At 37.4% G+C, this 19,661-nt stretch overlaps 1 protein-coding gene across 1 annotated transcript in view; it reads left to right on the top strand.

The window, feature by feature from the left end:
• The window catches only part of LOC132367729 (V-type proton ATPase subunit B, brain isoform-like), a 62,528-nt gene that overhangs the window by 31,190 nt on the left and 11,677 nt on the right, over window positions 1-19,661 (top strand). The window contains 3 exon segments of the mRNA XM_059926313.1: window positions 13,900-13,955; window positions 18,253-18,351; window positions 19,462-19,555. Coding sequence (XP_059782296.1) covers window positions 13,900-13,955; window positions 18,253-18,351; window positions 19,462-19,555 — 249 coding nt within the window.

Raw genomic sequence — 19,661 nt, forward strand, 5'->3', positions numbered from 1 at the left:
ATATGCCCAGTAGTGGGATTGCTGAGTCATATGGTAGTTCTATTGTTAGTTTTTTAAGGAACCTCCATATTGTTCTCCATAGTGGCTGTATCAATTTACATTCCCACCAACAGTGCAAGAGGGTTCCCTTTTCTCCACACCCTCTCCAGCATTTATTGTTTGTACATATTTTGATGATGGCCATTCTGACCAGTGTGAGGTGATACCTCATTGTAGTTTTGATTTGCATTTCTCTAATGATTAGTGATGTTGAGCATTATTTCATGTGTTTGTTGGCAATCTGTATATCTTCTTTGGAGAAATGTCTATTTAGGTCTTCTGACCATTCTTGGATTGGGTTGTTTGTTTTTTTGTTATTGAGCTGCATGAGCTGCTTGTGTATTTTGGAGATTAATCCTTTGTCAGTTGCTTCATTTGCAAATATTTTCTCCCATTCTGAGGGTTGTCTTTTCGTCTTCTTTATGGTCTCCTTTGCTGTGCAAAAGTTTTTAAGTTTCATTAGGTCCCATTTGTTTATTTTGGTTTTTATTTCCATTTCTCTAGGAGGTGGGTCAAAAAGGATCTTGCTGTGATTTATGTCATAGAGTGTTCTGCCTACGTTTTCCTCTAAGAGTTTGATAGTGTCTGGCCTTACATTTAGCTCTTTAATCCATTTTGAGTTTATTTTTGTGTATGGTGTTAGGGAGTGTTCTAATTTCATTCTTTTCCATGTAGCTGTCCATTTTTCCCAGCACCACTTATTGAAGAGGCTGTCTTTTCTCCATTGTATATTCTTGCCTCCTTTATCAAAAATAAGGTGACCATAGGTGTGTGGGTTTATCTCTGGGCTTTTTATCCTGTTCCATTGATCTATATTTCTGCTTTTGTTCCAGTACCATACTGTCTTGATTACTGTAGCTTTGTAGTATAGTCCGAAGTCAGGGAGCCTGATTCCTCCAGCTCCGTTTTTCTTTCTCAAGATTGCTTTAGCTATTTGGGGTCTTTTGTGTTTTTATACAAATTGTGCAATTTTTTGTTCTAGTTCTGTGAAAAATGCCATTGGTAGTTTGATAGGGATTGCTTTGCACCTGTAGATTGCTTTGGTCATTATAGTCATTTTCACAATGTTGATTCTTCCATTTCAAGAACATGCTATATCTCTCCATCTGTTTGTATCATCTTTAATCAGTGTCTTATAGTTTTCTGCATACAGGTCTTTTGTCTCCTTAGGTAGGTTTATTACTAGGTATTTTATTCTTTTTGTTGCAGTGGTAAATGGGAGTGTTTCCTTAATTTGTCTTTCAGATTTTTCATCATTAGTGTATAGGAATGCAAGAGATTTCTGTGCATTCATTTTGTATCCTGCTACTTTACCAAGTTCATTGATTAGCTCTAGTAGTTTTCTGGTAGCATCTTTAGGATTCTCTGTGTATAGTATCATGTCATCTGCAAAAAGTGACAGCTTTACTTCTTTTCCGATTTGGATTCTTTTTATTTCTTTTTCGTATCTGATTGCTGTGGCTAAATCTTCCAAAACTATGTTGTATAATAGTCGTGAGAGTGGACAACCTTGTCTTGTTCCTGATCTTAGTGGAAATGCTTTCAGTTTTTCACCATTGAGAATGATGTTGGCTGTGCGTTTGTCATATATGGCCTTTATTATGTTGAGGTCAGTTCCCTGTATGCCTACTTTCTGGAGGGTTTTTATCATAAATGGGTGTTGAATTTTGTCGAAAGCTTTTTCTGCATCTATTGAGGTGATCACATGGTTTTTCTCTTTCAATTTGTTAATATGGTTTATCACATTGATTGACTTGCATATATTGAAGAATCCTTGCATTCCTGGGATAAACCCCACTTGATCATGGTGTATGATCCTTTTAATGTGCTGTTTGATTCTGTTTGCTAGTATTTTTTTAAAAAATAAATTTATTTATTTATTGTTGGATGCGTTGGGTCTTTGTTGCTGTGCTCAGGCTTTTCTCTAGTTGTGGCAAGGGGGTCTACTTTTTGCTGCAGTGCGCGGGCTTCTCATTGTGGTGGCTTCTCTTGTTGTGGAGCACAGGCTCTAGGTGTGCGGGCTTCAGTAGTTGTGGCTCACGGGCTCTAGGGTGCAGGCTCACTAGTTGTGGCACATGGGCTTAGTTGCTCTCCATCATGTGGGATCTTCCCGGACCAGGGCTCGAACCCTCGTCTCCTGCACTGGCAGGCAGATTCTCAACCACTGTGCCACCATGGAAGCCCTGTTTGCTAGTATTTTGTTGAGGATTTTTGCATCTATGTTCATCAGTGCCATATTGGTTTTTAACTTTTTTATTTCCTTGGGACTTCCCTGGTGGCAGAGTGGTTAAGAATCTACCTGCCAATGCAGGGGACGCGGGTTCGAGCCCTGGTCTGGGAAAATCCCACATGCCGCAGAGCAGCTAAGCCTGTGCACCACAACTACTGAACCTGCACTCTGGAGCCTGTGAGCCACAACTACTGAGCCTGCGTGCCACAACTACTGAAGCCTGCGTGCCTAGAGCCTGTGCTCTGCAATGAGAAGCCACCACAGTGAGAAGCCCGTGCACCTCAACGAAGTGTAGCCCCCACTCGCCGCAACTAGAGAAAGCCTGCACACAGCAACGAAGACCCAGTGCAGCCAAAAATAAATAATATGTGAATAAAATTTGTATTTCCGTAATGTCTGCTGTTGTTGAGAATCTTTTCATGTGCTTATTGGCCATTTGTATACCTTCCTTGGAGAAATGTCTACTCAGATCCTTAGCCCATTTTAAATTGGATTATTTATTTGTTATTGATTTGTAAGAGAGTTCTTTATATATTCCAGATACACATCCCTAAGATACAGGATTTGAAAAAAATTCCTATTGTGTGCATTTTCTTTTATCTTTCTTGATAGTGTCTTTTGAAACCCAAAGCTTTTACTTTTGTTTGATGAAGTACAATTTATCAATTTTTTTCTTTGGTTGCTTGTGCTTTAGTTGTCATATTTAAGAAAACATTGCCCAATCTGAAGATTTACATCTGTTTTCTCAAAGCTTTATAGTTTTACTTCTTACATTTATGCCTATGATCTATTAATTTGTGTGTATGCTGTGAGTAAGGGTCCAACTTCATTCTTTTGCATGTGGCTATTCAATTGTTCTTAGCACTATTTGCCCACTGAATTTTCTTGGCACCCTTGTTGAAAACCAATTGACCATAAATGTATGAATTTTTTCTGGACATTTAATTCTATTTCATTTATCTCTATGTCTATTCTTATGCCAGTACCACAGAATCTTCATTACTGTAGCTTTATGGTATATTTTGAAATGTGGTAATGTGGAGTCCTCCAACTTTTTGGGTCTTTGAGACTGGCCCTTCCTCACTGAATGGTCTCAGCACTCTTGTCAAAAATCATTTGATCCTATATGTGAGGGTTTATTTCTGGGTTGTCTATTCTGTTCCATATATATATATATATCTTTATGCCAGTACCACACTGTTTTGAGTATTGTAACTTTTTAGTATATTTTGAAATCAGGGATGGTGATTTCTCTAGTTTTGGTCTTCTTTTTCAAGACTTTTTTGGCTATTTGGGGTCCCTTGAGATTTCATATGAATTTTATTTCTGCAAAAACCTCTGTTGGGTTTTTGACAGGGATTGCATAAAATCTATAGATCTCTTTGGCAAGCATTTACCTATTAACAACATTAAATTTTTCAATTCATGAACATAACATATCTTTCCATTTATTTGTGTCTTCTTTAATTTCCTTCATCAATATTTTATTGTTTTCAGTGTACTAATCCCTCACCTCCTTAATTAGGTTCATTTCTAAATATTTTACTATTTTTGGTGCTATTTATTGTAAGTGGAATTGTTTCACAATTATCTTTCAAATTGTTCATTGTTAGTGTAGAGAAATCTGATTTTTGTGGTTTTTTTATCCTGCAACTTCACTGAACTTATTTAATGGTTTCCTTTGCTGTGCAAAACTTTTAAGTTTAATTAGGTCCCATTTATTTCTTTTTGCTTTTATTTCCATTCCTCTAGGAGAGGGATCTAAGAAAATATAGCTGTGATTTACGTCAAAGAGTGTTCTGCCTATGTTTTCCTCTAGGACTTTTATAGTATCCAGTCTTATGTTTAGGTTTTTGATCTGTTTTGAGCTTGTTTTTGTATATGGTGTTAGAGAATGTTCTAATTTCATTCTTTTACATGTAGCTGACCAGTTTTCCCAGCACCTCTTGTTGAACAGACTGCCTTTTCTCCACTGTATATTCTTGCCTCCCATGTCATAGACTAATTGATCATAAGTGCATGGGTTTATTTCCGGGCTTTCTATCCTGTTCCATTGATCTATATGTCTGTTTTTTGTGCCAGTACCGTACTGTTTTGATTGCTGTAGCTTTTCTGAAGTCAGGTAGTGTCATTCCTCCAGCTCTGTTCTTCTTTCTCAAGATTGCTTTGGCTATTCAGGGTCTTTTGTGTTTCCATAGAAGTTAAAATTTTTTTTGTTCTAGTTGTGTGAAAAATGCCATTGGTAATGTGATAGCGATTGCATTGAATCTGTAGCTTTCTTTGGGTAGTATGGTCATTTTAACAATACTGATTCTTCCAATCCAAGAACAGTAGATCTTTCCATTTGTTTGTGTCATCTTCAATTTCTTTCATCAGCATCTTATAGTTTTTGGAGTACAGGTCTTTTGCCTCCTTAGGTAGGTTTATTCCTAGGTATTTTATTCTTTTTGATGCAATAGTAAATGGGATTGTTTCCTTAATATCTCTTTCTGGTATTTTATTGTTAGTGTATAGGAATGCAACAGATATTTGTATATTAATTTTGTATCCAGCACATTACCGCTGAGGTCTAGGAGTTTTCTGGGAGCGTCTTTAGGATTTTTTATGTATAGCATCATGTCATCTGCAAACAGTGACAGTTTGACTTCTTCTTTTCCAATTTGGATTCCTTTTATTTCTTTTTCTTCTCTGATTGCTGTGACTAGGACTTCCAATACTATATTGAATAAAATTGGCGAGAGTGGGCATCCTTGTCTTGTTCCTGAACTTAGAGGGAATGCTTTTAATTTTTCACTTTTGAGTATGATGTTAGCTGTGGGTTTGTCATATATGACCTTTATTATGTTGAGGTATATTCCCTCTATGGCCACTTTCTGAAGAGTTTTTTTTATCATAAATGGTTGTTGAATTTTGTCAATTTTTTTCTGCATCTTTTGAGATGATCATATGGGTTTTATTCTTGAATTTGTTAATGTGGTGTATCACATTGATTGATTTGTGGATATTGAAAAATCTTTGAATCTCTGGGATAAATCCCACTTGATCATGATGTATGATCATTTTAATGTATTGCTGGAGTTGGTTTGCTAGTATTCCATTGAGGATTTTTGCATCTATGTTCATCAGTGATATGGGCTTGTAATTTTCTTTTTTTGTGATATCGTTGTCTGGTTTTGCTGTCAGGGTGATGGTAGCCTCATAGAATGAGTTGGGAAGGGTTTCTTCCTCTGCAATTTTTTGGAATAGTTTCAGAAGGATATCTGTGAAGTCTTCTCTAAATGTTTGGTAAAATTCACCTGTGAAGCCATCTAGTCCTGGACTTTTGCTTGGTGGGAGTTTTTAAATTACTGATTTAATTTTATTACTGGTGATCGCTCTGTTCATATTTTCTATTTCTTCCTGGTTCAGTCTTGGGAGATTGTACCTTTCTAAGAATGTGTCCATTTCTTCTAGGTTGTCCATTTTATTGGCATATATTGAATAGTTGCCTGTAGTAGTGTCTTATGGTCCTTTGTACTTCTGTGTGTTTTTCATTTCTAATTTTAAGGATTTGGGCCCTCTCCCTTTTTTTTCCTGATAGGTCTGGCTAAAGATTTGTCAGTGTGTTTAACTTTTCAAAGAACCAGCTTTTAGTTTTATTAATCTTTTCTATTGTTTTTTTAGTCTCATTTATATCTGCTCTGACCTTTATGATTTCTTTCTTTGTACTAACTTTGGGTTTTGTTTGTTCTTTCTCTAGTTGCTTTAGTTGTAGCATAAGGTTGTTTATTTGACATCTTTCTTGTTTGCTGAGGTAAGTTTGTATCACTATAAGCTTCCCTCTTAGAACTGCTTTTGCTGTGTCCCACAGGTTTTGGATCATCATGTTTTCATTTTCATTTGTCTCTAGGTATTTTTTGACTTCCTCTTTGATTTCTTCAGTGATCCATTGGTTGTTTATTAGCATGTCATTTAGCCTTCACATGTTTGTGTTTTTTGCAGTTTCTTTGCTTATAGTTGATTTCTAGCCTCATAGTGTTGTGGTCAGTAAAGATGCTTGATATGATTTCAGTTTTCTTAAATTTACCAAGGCTTGCTTGGTGGCCCAGCATGTGATCTATCCTGGAGAATGTTTCATGTGCACTTGAAAAGAATGTGTATCCTGCTGCTTTTGGATGGAATGCTCTATAAATATCAATTAAGTCTATGTGGTCTAATGTGTCAGTTTCCTTTAGTACATTCACTATATTGTGCAACCAGTACCTATAAGTTCCAAAACATTTTCATCACCTCAAAAAACACCACATACCCACTGCACAGTCACTTCCATTCTCCCCTATTCTAACTCCTCATAACCATCCGTCTTCTGTGTCTATATGTTTACCTATGGCTATTTCATATAAATGGAATTGTAAACTACATCATCTTTTGTGTATGACTTCTTTCATTTAGCATAGCTTTTATTTTTATTTATTTATTTATTTTGTTTATTTTTAATTTTGTCTGCGTTGGGTCTTTGTTGTTGTGCATGGGCTTTTCTCTAGTTGTGGCGAGTGGGGGCTACTCTTTGTTGCAATGCACGGGCTTCTCATTGTGGTGGCTTCTCTTGTTGTGGAGCATGGGCTCTAGGCATGCGGGCTTCAGTAGTTGTGGTGCACAGGCTTAGTTACATCCATGGCATGTGGGATCTTCCTGCACCAGGGCTCGAACCCGTGTCCCTGCATCGGCAGGTTGATTCTTAACTGCTGCACCACCAGGGAAGGCCCTAGCTAGCTTTTAACTATTCACCCACATTGTAGCGTTTATGAGTACTTCATTCCTTTTTATGGCTGAATAACGTTTCATCGTATGTATATATTACAATTTGTTTATCCACTTATCTGTTGATGGACATTTGGGTTATTTCCATCTTTTGGCTATTATAAATAATACTGCTGTAAAGATCTGTGCTCAGGTTTTTGTTTGAACCCCTGTCTACAATTAGTTTGAGTCTATAGTTAGGAATGGAATTGCTGGGTTGTATGGAGTTCTGTTTTTAGCTTTTCAAGGAACTGTCAAACTGTTTTTACACAATGACTGAACCATTTTATACTCCCTACAGCAATGTACAAAGGTTCCAATTTCTGCACATCCTTACCAACACTTGTTATTTTTATCTTTCTTTTTTTTTTAAATTTTAGCCATCCTAGTGGGTGTGAAGTGGTATCTCATTGTGGTTTTGATTTTCATTTTCCTAATGACTAATGATGTTGAACAGTTTTCATGTTGGAGAAATGTCTATTCAAGTCTTTTGCCCATTTTTTAATAGAGTTGCTTTTTGTTGTTGAGTTATGAAAGTTATTTATGTATTCTGGATACCAAACACTTATCAGGTATGTGATTTGCAAATATTTTCTTCTATTCTATAAGGTTATCTTTTCACCTTTTGATAAACTCATTTGGTGCACAAAAGTTTTTAATTTTGATGAAGTTCAATTTTTTTATCCTCAATAATATTAACAGCTGATTTCTCATCGGAAACCATGGAGGCCAGATGCAGTAGTATTGCAGGAAAATGGGGCATAAGAGGATGGTCAGGTCTCAGGTGAGTTCCTGGGATGGGCTGCCAAGAAAGGGTGCCTGGCTTCACGCAGGAAAGAATTCAAGAGTAAGCCATAGTAAAGTGAAAGTGAGTTTATCTAAAGTGATACACCTTCAACAGACAGAACGCAGGCCATCTAAGAAAGTGAGAGTGGCCCCGAGGTATGGTGTTGTTAGTTTTATGGGCTGGGTAATTTCATAGACTAACAAGTGGGAGGATTATTCCAACTGTTTTGGGGAAGCGGCAGGGATTTCCATGACATGGGGCACTGCCCACTTTTTGGCCTTTTATGGTCAGTCTTGGAACTGTCATGGCACCTGTGGGTGTGTCACTTAGCATGCTAATATATTACAATGAGCATATAATGAGGCTCAAGTTCTACTGGAAGTTGAACCTTCTGCCATCTTGGACCTAATCACTTCTAACCATTTTCTGTCGTATCCCATTCTTCTCAATGGCTATGTCATTCTTTTAATGGTTGTGCCCTGCCTCCTTCCATCTTGTCTCAGTATGAGTATATATTCAAGTGCTGAGAGGAAAAAAAGCTTGTCAAATGAAGTATTCTATATCCAACAAAACTATCCTTCAAAGATGAAGAAAAATGAACATATGTTGAGCTATACAAAAACAAAGAATTCATTGGTAACAGACCTACCTCACTAAAGGGGTGACATTAGCAAAAATGTCAGAGTAGATAGTTCCAGGGGCCTACCCCTCAATAGGAACACTGAAAAATCGAGTAAAAGTGATAAGAATCAACTTAGTCAGAATTGTTGAAAACAGGTTTATAGCAACCAAGAGAAGGCTGAATCAAGAAAAAGTCAACTTTAAAATGGTAGGAAAGCATTGCAACATTTTTACTTGTACTTGACCTACACCCTTCATCAGCTTGGCAGCGGTCTTGAGAAAAGAAGCTTTCATTCCCAGCATGGGACCCTGGTCCCTGGTTCTAGAGGGAGCAGAGGAGACCTTATTTGCAAAGAATTGTGTTTGTCTGCTTTGACCTGTCTTGGATACTACCTGAAAGACTGATAGAAGGTGCCTGTCTGTTTCATCTAATTTGGAATTCTCTCAGGCCAAAAAATTGACTACACAGATGGCATTCCTCAGAAACATTGTAAGGCAAATGAACAAACTTCTTCAGCCCAGGGCAAAGGATTACAGTTGAGGAAAATAATAAATATGCAAAAGCCTGGGAAGAAAAGCTAGGGAAAGACTTCCTTTGGGAAATTAGGGCTTTCAAAAGTGCCTGTGTATAGTGGGTAATTTGGAAAGACATGCATATAACCTAGGCGTGACACATGCTCAGAAAAGACCTGAGAAGATTTTGAGCTTTCATCTCTGGCTGATCTCTAGGCTCAGCACAAACAGGAAGTGAAGGTGAAGGCAGAGTTGTAATTGGCCTGGCTATGCAATAAAGGAGTGCCTAAACACAGAATCAATCTGAGAAAACTGGGAGAAGTTTTTATTTTCCTTTTTTTATTCTTAGGCATTAGGGGGCTTTTAGCTTCCTAGCAACTTTTCAAACCCTTATGAACATCTCATTACCCAGTTTTTCCTTTTACACTATTTGGCTGGTCTATTGTTTACCCCCACTATTATTCACTGCCTCAGGTCACTGCAAATGTAAGCAATTGCCTGTAATTGTTCTTGACAAACACCCCCAAAGAAGGCTTTTCACACTGAGCTCTAAGGTCAAATAAAGTTAGTCCTCAAAGCAGGGTTTTCAGGGAACCACTGGTCAGATCAAGTCATGATAATTCTCTGGTAATGGAGCTTTGAAAAATCTCCAAACTTGTTCTGATCCTTCCAGTGGCTGGCAGGCTGCTGGTTTTCACTGTGATTGGGGGCTGTTAGTTTTCAAAGCTACCATGGATCTGGAGAGTGGAGGATGGAACTCGTGCAAGTTAAAACACAACAAAACAAACTTAAAAGTTTTTGCACAGCAAAGGAAAACATAAACAGGACAAAAAGACAAGCTATGGACTGGGAGAAAATATTTGCAAATGATGAGACTGACAAGGGCTTAATTTCCAAAATCCACAAATAGCTCCTACAAGTCAATAACAAAAAAACAAGCAACCCAATCAAAAACTGGGCAGAAGATCTAACTAGATATTTCTCCAAAGAAGACATACAGATGGCCAACAGGCACATGAAAAGATGCTCAACATCATTAATTATTAGAGAAATGCAAATCAAAACTACAATCACCTCACACCAGTCAGAATAGCCATCATTAAAAAGTCTACCAATATAAATGCTGGAAAGATTTTGAAGAAAAGGGAAACCTCCTACACTGCTGGTGGGAATGTAAATTGGTACAGCCACTATGTAAAACAATATGGAGGTTCCTTAAAATACTAAAAATAGAGTTACCATATGATCCAGCAATCCCATTCTTGGGCATATATACAGAGAAAACTCTAATTCGAAAAGATGCATGCACCTCAATGTTCATACCAGTACTATTTGCAATAGCCGAGACATGGGAGCGACCTAAATGCCCATCGACAGATGAATGGATAAAGATGTGGTATGTATGTATATGTCTGTGTATATATATTGATTAACCAAGATGGCGGAGTAGAAGGACGTGCTCTCACTCCCTCTTGCGAGAACACCAGAATCACAACTGGCTGCTGGAGAATCATTGACAGGAAGGCACTGGACTTCACCAAGGAGGATACCCCACGTCCAAGGACAGAGGAGAAGCCACAGTGAGACGGTAGGAGAGGCACAATCAGAGTACAATCAAATCCCATAACTGCTGGGTGGTTAACTCACAGACTGGTGAACACTTATACCACAGAAGTCCACCCACTGGAGTGAAGGTTCTGAGCCCCATGTCAGTCTTCCCAACCTGGGGGTCTGACAATGGGAGGAGGAATTCATAGAGAATCAGACTTTGAAGCCTAGTGGGAATTGATTGCAGGACTTTGACAGGACTGGGGGAAACAGAGACCCCACTCTTGGAGGGCACACACAGAATAGTGTGTGCATTGGGACCCAGGGGAAGGAGCAGTGACCCTGGGGGAGACTGAACCAGACCTACCTGCTAGTGTTGGAGGGTCTCCTGCAGGGGCGGGGGCTGGCTCTGTTTCACCATGGGGACAAGGACACTGGCAGCGGAGGTTCTGGGAAGTACTCCTTGGCGTGAGCCCTCCCAGAGTCTGTCTGCCATTAGCCCCACCAAAGAGCCCAGGTAAGCTCCAGTGTTGGGTTGCCTCAGGCAAAACAACCAACAGGGAGGGAACCCAGCCCCACCCATCAACAGTCAAGTGGATTAAAGTTTTACGGAGCTCTGTCCGCCACAGCAACAGTCAGCTCTACCCACCACCAGAGCCCCCCATCAAGCCTCTTAGATAACCTCAACCACCAGAGGGCAGACAGCAGAAGCAAGAAAAACTACAGTCCTACAGCCAGTGGAACAAAAACCACATTTACAGAAAGACAGACAAGATGAAAAGGCAGAGGGCTATATACCAGATGAAGGAACAAGAAAAAACCCCAGAAAAACAACTAAATGAAGTGGAGATAGGCAACCTTCCAGAAAAAGAATTCAGAATAATGATAGTGAAGATGATCCAGGACCTTGGCATAAGAATGGAGGCAAAGATTGAGAAGATGCAAGAAATGATTAACAAAGACCTAGAAGAATTAAAGAACAAACAAACAGAGATGACCAATACAATAACTGAAATGAAAACTACACTAGAAGGAATCAATAGCAGAATAACTGAGGCAGAAGAACGGATAAGTGACCTGGAAGACAGAATGGTGGAATTCACTGCTGCGGAACAGACTAAAGAAAAAAGAATGAAAAGAAATGAAGACAGCCTAAGAGACCTCTGGGACAACATTAAACGCAACAACATTCGCATTATAGGGGTCCCAGAAGGCGAAGAGAGAGAGAAAGGACCAGAGAAGATATTTGAAGAGATTATAGTTGAAAACTTCCCTAACATGGGAAAGGAAATAGCCACCCAAGTCCAGGAAGCGCAGAGAGTCCCATACAGGATAAACCCAAGGAGAAACACGCCGAGACACATAGTAATCAAAGTGGCAAAAATTAAAGAAAACATGTTTCTAATGTAGTTCACTTTGCATATCCACATAGCAATTTTAGAAAGTAATTGAAAAAATATTTGGAGTCTTTTAAAATGAGAACAATGAGGGAATTCCCTGGAGGTCCAGTGGTTAGGACTCATCTGGCCCTTTCACTGCCATGGCGTGGGTTTAATCCCCAGTCGGGAAGCTGAGATCCTGCAAACCGTGTGGCGAGGCCAAAGATAAAAATAAAATAAAAGAGAACAATGAAGAAATTGTTTTAGGGGTAGGACTTATTTTTAAGAGTATTAGATTATTTTAAAACAATGGGGAGGATTAACATAAAAGTAGCAGAATATATGACAACTGGGATATTTATTTGTAATTAATTATTTATTTATTTTTTGGGCTGTGTTGGGTCTTCGTTTCTGTGCGAGGGCTTACTCTAGTTGCGGCAAGCGGGGTCCCCTCTTCATCACGGTGCGCAGGCCTCTCACTGTCGCGGCCTCTCGTTGCGGAGCACAGGCTCCAGACGCACAGGCTCAGTAGTTGTGGCTCACGGGCCTAGTTGCTCCGCGGCATGTGGGATCTTCCCAGACCAGGGCTCGAACCCATGTCCCCTGCATTAGCAGGCAGATTCTCAACCACTGAGCCACCAGGGAAGCCCCAACAACTGGGATATTTCTAATAGTCTTGGAGGCATGATTAATTTGTTTACATTGCCATCCATTCAAGTAACTTAACATTAAAATTTGTGACTTGCTTTTTATCTAAGGTTGAAAAAAAAAGAAGTAATTAGGAGCCTCTGTTGATCATTACAATTACAAATGTCTTCAAGCAAATATTTAGTGTGAGGATTTAAATGTCCTCAGTATGAAAGACTAGGGTTCGTGACAGTGCTCGCCTGCCCTGTCTCAGTGTTTCTTCCAGGGCACTTGCTTCCTGGCTAAAGAAATTATGTTTTTAAATTCTGAAGCCCCTTGAATGGACAGACTGGTTATTAAATGGTTTCCTCATTCTTGGGAGTCTATATTCATGCCAGAAATTTCTGTCTAAGACATCATAAGAAATCAAGCAAGTGAAAAATTCCCAGTTGGTTGACAGCTTCTTATACATTATTTTAGGTCTTGTAAACACTTACTTCATTTGTTTTTTCAGCTTTTCTGATCATGAAATTTAGTTAATTCTGACATTGTTAGAATTGCTTTCCTGACTGTTCTGATTTATACCTGATTACCATTCATTATACTCGGCATGTATGTAGGTGTGATACAATTCAATGACAGCTACCTCCTTTCTAAAATGGGAGATTTGGGTAGTTTGTTGCTAGGGCATAATTTGCAGTAGAAAATAAAAGCTTCTACAATGACAGTAACGTTTGACTTTTTTTTTTTTAAAGGATACTTATATGATCTCTGACCTTTCATTCCATCCCCCTTCATAAACTCCTTTTTTTTTCATAGTTTTTATGATACTATTTAATCATGGCATTTTATCTTAACAGACTACATTTTGTCAGATTTCTTTTGTGAGTTTTGTCACTTCTGCTTAAAGTTAAGGATTTCCTTCTCCTTCTCTATCTACTTTGCTAAGTGCTACCTTTTCTGTAAAGCTTTTTCTTTTCTCTTCTAAGTGAGAACCATTGCAGGGTCTTTCCTGTGCTCCCACACACCCTCAGCACACCTCTGGTAGAGCCCTTACCTCCCCCTTCTCCATATAAAATTGTGAACTCTTGTGGGAACTCTCCCTCTTTACCTTTGTTTTTGTATTCTGGGTCCTTGAAACAATGTGACTTATAGTAAGAATTAAACATGTTTTTGGTTTGATGAAGGGGATTATGAGAAGTTGTACAGATGCAGGCATATTTTATCAATTCAATGAAAAATTTCATACTTTTTGAGTGTTCCATATAATAATAGATACGATAAAGTAGAGAGAGGTTCTTTTTGGTAATACCAGAGAGATCATTTAGACTGTTGTCCTGTTTGACAAGAACTGACTTTTTTGTGTTTCTTTCCAGCATACAAGACGGTATCAGGAGTTAATGGTCCACTAGTGATCTTAGATCATGTTAAGGTAATACCACTATCATTATCGTCTAACCATTTAAGAAGTTAAAAGCATAGTATTAAGTACTGTTTAGTGCACTTTAAGTTTTTTGTTATGATTTTTTTAAGCCATTCCTTGGTCGGAATGTCAGTGCTATATGGAGACAAGAATTTTAGTTCAGAAGTCAGAAGATGGGATTCTAGTACTGGATCTGTTGTGGATTCTGTTTGTGGCTTTGAGTCCCTTGTCTGTAAAATTTAAAATTTTATTTGTTTGTTAATCATACCTCACAGGTTTATTAGGAAAACAACAGTAATATTTGTGTGTTTTATGACTTGTAGGATATTATTTAGATATACGGTATCTTGTGGCTCTTGTCATAGACTACTGTGTGTTCTAACTACTTGTTACATTTTTGTCTTCTCTACTAAATTTTAAGGTCTTTGAGTGAGTAAACAATGTTACTTTTGTCTTTGAGGGCCTGACACTGGTATTCAAGTAATGAATAAACAACAGATTGTCTCAACAGTGACTAAAACCATAAAGCAGAGAAAAGTTTTTACTTATTCAGTTTGTTGAAAGACTCTTTAGTTACATGGGTTTTTTTTAGCCACACCTATACATAAGAATTATCTTAGAAAAAGAGGCATAGAATATAGTCTATAATTGAATAGACTTCACCCTGGTTGAAGCCTCCTGCCTGAGTTCAGTGATTAAAATATCTTCAGAGGAGATAATTTGTATAATATGCTCTGTAGAACAGTAATTCTGCATTGGTTGTTGTTGGGAGTGGATGAGGGGGAAAGGTACACAGTTATTAGTTTGTGGAGAGAAGTAATGGCAGAAGTATGTTTGGCATGTGGCCCCTCTGGAAGCAGAAAATAAATTGAAAACCATTTCTTAAAGAAAGGGCAAAGTGCACTGTCTCTTCAGCTTTATCACTAAGATATTTTTGTGCATGACAAGGTACCTATACAAATTAATTGCAAGATTAAGCATATAGCTTACTCCTGGCCACAGTTTCATACTAGTCTGCAGTTTGATTCAAAGCCTCAGTATACAAGTTGTACAGGGTTTAAGGCAGGTGCCCGTTAATATTTTGTGAAAGGATGAAGCATACACTTTTATTTTGGGGGGAAGTATTGAAAGCATTATTTGCTTCTTTGTCCTTTATTTCTTCTTTTTTATATCCTTTTTATTGGATAAAATTTTTGACTCATATTTTAAAAATATGGAGCTTTTATATTAGTAAATATATTTTCAAAAACAGTTAAAAATATTCATGCTTCAACTATGTTAAGCGCTGAACTCAGCACCAAAAATACACAATACAAATACATAAGTGTCTAATTGGTAACTGTTATGAAGGGTGAGTGCAGGATGCTATGAGAGTCAATAATGGGAAGGACTTAGAAAACATCTTGAGGGAAGTAATTTTAAGAAAGCTGAAAAAGTTTTATTGAATGTTTGTTTGGGGTATAACTCCAGCTGAGGAAAAACTGGTAAATAAAGTTTATGTAGTTGTAAGAATGGCTTTATACCACCAGATTTAGAGTGTTTTTTGTTTGTTTTTAGTTTTTGGCTCCTGTTTTTAACTTAAAACATACACATAGGATCAAGGAATAGATAATTTTATACAAATTGTATCAGAATAGATGATGATGGAGACTGCTGTCCAACTCATTTTCTGAAGGTAGCACATCTTTGATTCCCAAACCAGACAAAGGCTAGTATCAGAAAAGAAACAATGTAGCTATTCTCATTTACAAGCACAGATTCCAAAATTCTTAATAAAAATGTTCTCGTGTATTGGATATTAGCAAAAATACACTTTAAAAACTCAACAGAATTATGACAAAGTAGAATTTATCCCAGTAATACAAAGATGATTTGATATTAGCAAATGTCAGTATAATTCAGGTCATTCATAGATTAAGCTAGAAAAAGCTTACGCTCTTCTCAGTAAATACGGAATATGTAACTGATAAAATTACTTGTTTCTAAAAACCAAAACAAAACAAAAGAAGAAGGTGGTCTTAGAAATAAGGGCTAGAACAAACTTTTAAAACCTCTTTAAGGATATCCACCATAACCTACAGCAAACAGCGTACTTAAGGAGAGACTCTAGCAACATTCCCATTTAAATCAGGAACAAGATGAGGACCCCTGTTGTCAGCACCACTATCCATCTTTGTTATGTCTTTGTGCTTGGACCCTAATCAATGCTGTGGGGAAAAGGGATTAAAAGGAAGAGGCACAGCTGTCATCATTTCTTGGTAGTATGGTTAATTAAACAGAAAACACAAGTCATTCAGTGGACAAACTATTAGAAACAATGGTGTAAAAGTGTTGCCGGATACAGAGGATGTCTATAGAAATCAGTAGTGTTTTGTATGCCAGAAGTAACTACTAGAATAATTAGGAACTTTTTACAAAAAACTGTGAAACTTTGTTGAAAGACATAAAAGAAGACTTCAAATAACTGGAGATTCCACATTCATGAATGGAAAGACTCAGAATAGAAAAGATGTTGATTCTCTCCAGGTAACAAAATCAGTTAGAAATACAGTAAGAATAAAGATTTGGTGAGGGAGTAAGCAGATAGTTCAGTGGAGCAAAGTTAAAATTCTTAAAACCAACTCTCCTCACACCTGAGAATTTGACTTGGTAAATGATAAAGGCTACATTACAAGTCGTGCTACTTGTAGCACAAATTACATTTGTGCTACTCAGTAAATATTGTTGGGGTATTTGGCTTCCTGTATGAAAAATAAAGATAAAAATGAGAAAAATAAAATTACATACCAAAAATAAATCCAGATGGATTAAAGACCAAAACATGAAAAACCTATTAGAAGACAGTATAGAAGGCCATTTTTATGACTTCAGATTGGAAGGTATTCCTACACAAAAGACACAAATCATAAAGGAAAACAAGTCATTTTATTGCAAAAACTTCTATATGATAGGATACCATAAACAAAATTAAAAGACAAGGAAGACTGGGAGCAGATATTCGCAAAAGGATTGATATCCAGAATCTATGAAACTTACCTAAAAGTAAATAAGAAGAAGCAGATGTAGTTGAAAAGCGAGGAAAAGATATTATTAATAAGGCCATTATAGGAAATGAAGTCTGAATTGTCAGTAAACATGAAAAGATGCTCAATATTAGTAGAATCAGGAAAATGCAAATTGAAAGATACTATTTTTTATTTTATCAAAATGGTAAAAATTAAAGTTTAATAATGTAAGATTGGCAAAGATGTAGGGAAAAGATACTTTTCTATCCTACTAGGGAGTTTGTAAAGTAAAAGGTTCCTTTGCAGAGTAATTTCACATAACAATGGACACAGCCTATAGCCCACCACTACGGAACCAGCTACCTTAGGGAAACTTGGGCCCACATGTGAGAATGTTCATTGCAGCATGTTTGTAGTAGTTTAAATTTGGAACAGCCTTGAACACCAGTGGTAGAAGAACAGCTGAATAAAATGTAGTGTCACCTGATTTTATTTTAGCTATATCTGTTCTAACATTGATTCTAGATGCCCATTTATTCATATTAGCATCTCCAGAATCAAGTGTCCTACAGTCAGTGTTGATTCACAGATGCATTGGCAGATGTTTTCCTTCACATCACACAATGTAGTGATGCATTTTTCAAAAGATTCTGTTAACCAAATAAGGTAAATATGACTATGACAGATCCAAAACATACGGTGAAGTGGGAAAAAAACGAGTTGCAGGATGATACATTTAGTATGTTGCCATTTAGGTAAGTGAAACACTACAGTATATTTTTGGAAACATGCAATTTAAAATATTAAAAATGGATTAGAGGAATACATTTCTGGTTAGGAGAATTAGATTGAGGAGGGAATATTAGCATTATTTATTATAATAGTAATTATTTTATTGTTCAGTTGCATTTTATTCCTGTCCTCCCAAGGCACAAGGTGATTACACAGCCCAGAAGCAAACATCATTTCTGAGTAGTGGGAACAAGTTTTTTAACTTTCTGTAGTCTCAAAGCTTAAAAACATACACACAGAAGGAAAGAATTTAATTGCCGTGGTTTCATAGATTTAAGATCCTTCTCTCTGTACCTTATGCTGTGTTTGCCAGTATATGTGCCAGTGATCAGTGTTCTAAGGACTTAAACTACCTGAGGATATTCTAAACTCTGGATGTATACCTGTGTGCTTCGGGGAGGTGTGGGGTCTGCATGTGCATACATGCTGTGAAAGACATAGAGCATATAGAGTATCTTGAGGAGCTTTTAAAATGTTGGTTATTGAGCCTTTATTTTTTTCCTATTTAGTTTCCCAGATATGCTGAGATTGTGCACTTAACACTACCTGATGGCACGAAGAGGAGTGGGCAAGTTCTAGAAGTTAGTGGTTCCAAAGCAGTGGTTCAGGTAAGCATCGCTTTCAAAACCTGGCCAGTTGAACGTTTTTCTGATCACAACAAACATAAGAAACACCAATAGTTCTTTTTAGTAATTATCACATAAGTATACAGATCTTCATCAACTTATAGGTGGAGTGACATCTTGATAAACCCATCATAAGCTGAAAATATCGTAAGTTGAAAATGCATTTAGTACACAGAACCTACCGAACATCATAGCTTAGCTTAGCTTACATTAAAGGTGCCCAGAACACTTATATTAGCATACGATTGCACAAAACCATATAACACAAAGCCTATTTTATAATAAAATGTTAAATATCTCATGTGATTTTTTTTTTTCTCATGTGATTTTTCTGAAGTACGGTTTCTACCAGATGTGTATTGCTTTTGCACCATCATGAAGGTGAAAAATCTTAAGCCAGGGACCCGACTGTTTACTGGCTGTGAGGGAAGAAAAGTATTTTTTCATGTTTTCTTGCTAAATGCCAGCCACCAATATCCATTCTAGCCCAATAGCTCCACTGGTAAAATGGCTTTTTTAAAAAATTTTTTTAATGGATAAAATGAAACAGTCACATAGAAGGATAGAAGGGGAGAGATGAAAAGTAGAATTCAGAGCTTATGGGCTGAAACCAAAACGAGATCTGAGTCTACTCCTTTAAATTGTCTCTGATACTTCCTAGTTTTTAATGTTACTGATTATAGGAAGTGCCAGTTTTCTCAAATAACATATTGCCCTAAAAAGTAATCTAGAGCAGAGGTCAGCAGAATTTCTGTAAGGGGCCAGATAGTAAATTTTTTAGACTTTGTGAGGGTTGTGCCTAAGGTCTCTGATGCATGTTCTTATGCTTTCTTTTCCTTTTTTTTTTAAAAACAACCCTTTAAAAATGTAAAAACCATTCTTAGCTTGCTTGATGGATTTGGCCTGCAGGCATGACTCTGGGTAAGAGGTTGACAGTTTGGTTCGTCGTCCACCATGAACACTTCTTCAGTCATGAGGCTACAAGTAGTATATACGTTGATGTATTTTACTTTATAAGGGCTGACAAATAAATCTTAAGCACTTATGATCTAAATTTCTTTAACCCTTCTGTTTACTTTTCTTTCTTGATAGGTATTTGAAGGGACTTCAGGTATAGATGCCAAGAAGACATCCTGTGAGTTTACTGGGGATATTCTCCGAACGCCAGTGTCTGAGGATATGCTTGGTAAACGGATATTATTATTCATGCTGAGCAGAGATCTGCTTCCTTTTTAACGTATTTCCATGAAGTCTTTTTAAAGATTGTGAACATTTGAGTCATTGTCCACTCT

The sequence above is a fragment of the Balaenoptera ricei genome, chromosome 6, assembly GCF_028023285.1.
Source record: "Balaenoptera ricei isolate mBalRic1 chromosome 6, mBalRic1.hap2, whole genome shotgun sequence".
Taxonomy (NCBI): Eukaryota; Metazoa; Chordata; class Mammalia; order Artiodactyla; family Balaenopteridae; genus Balaenoptera; species Balaenoptera ricei.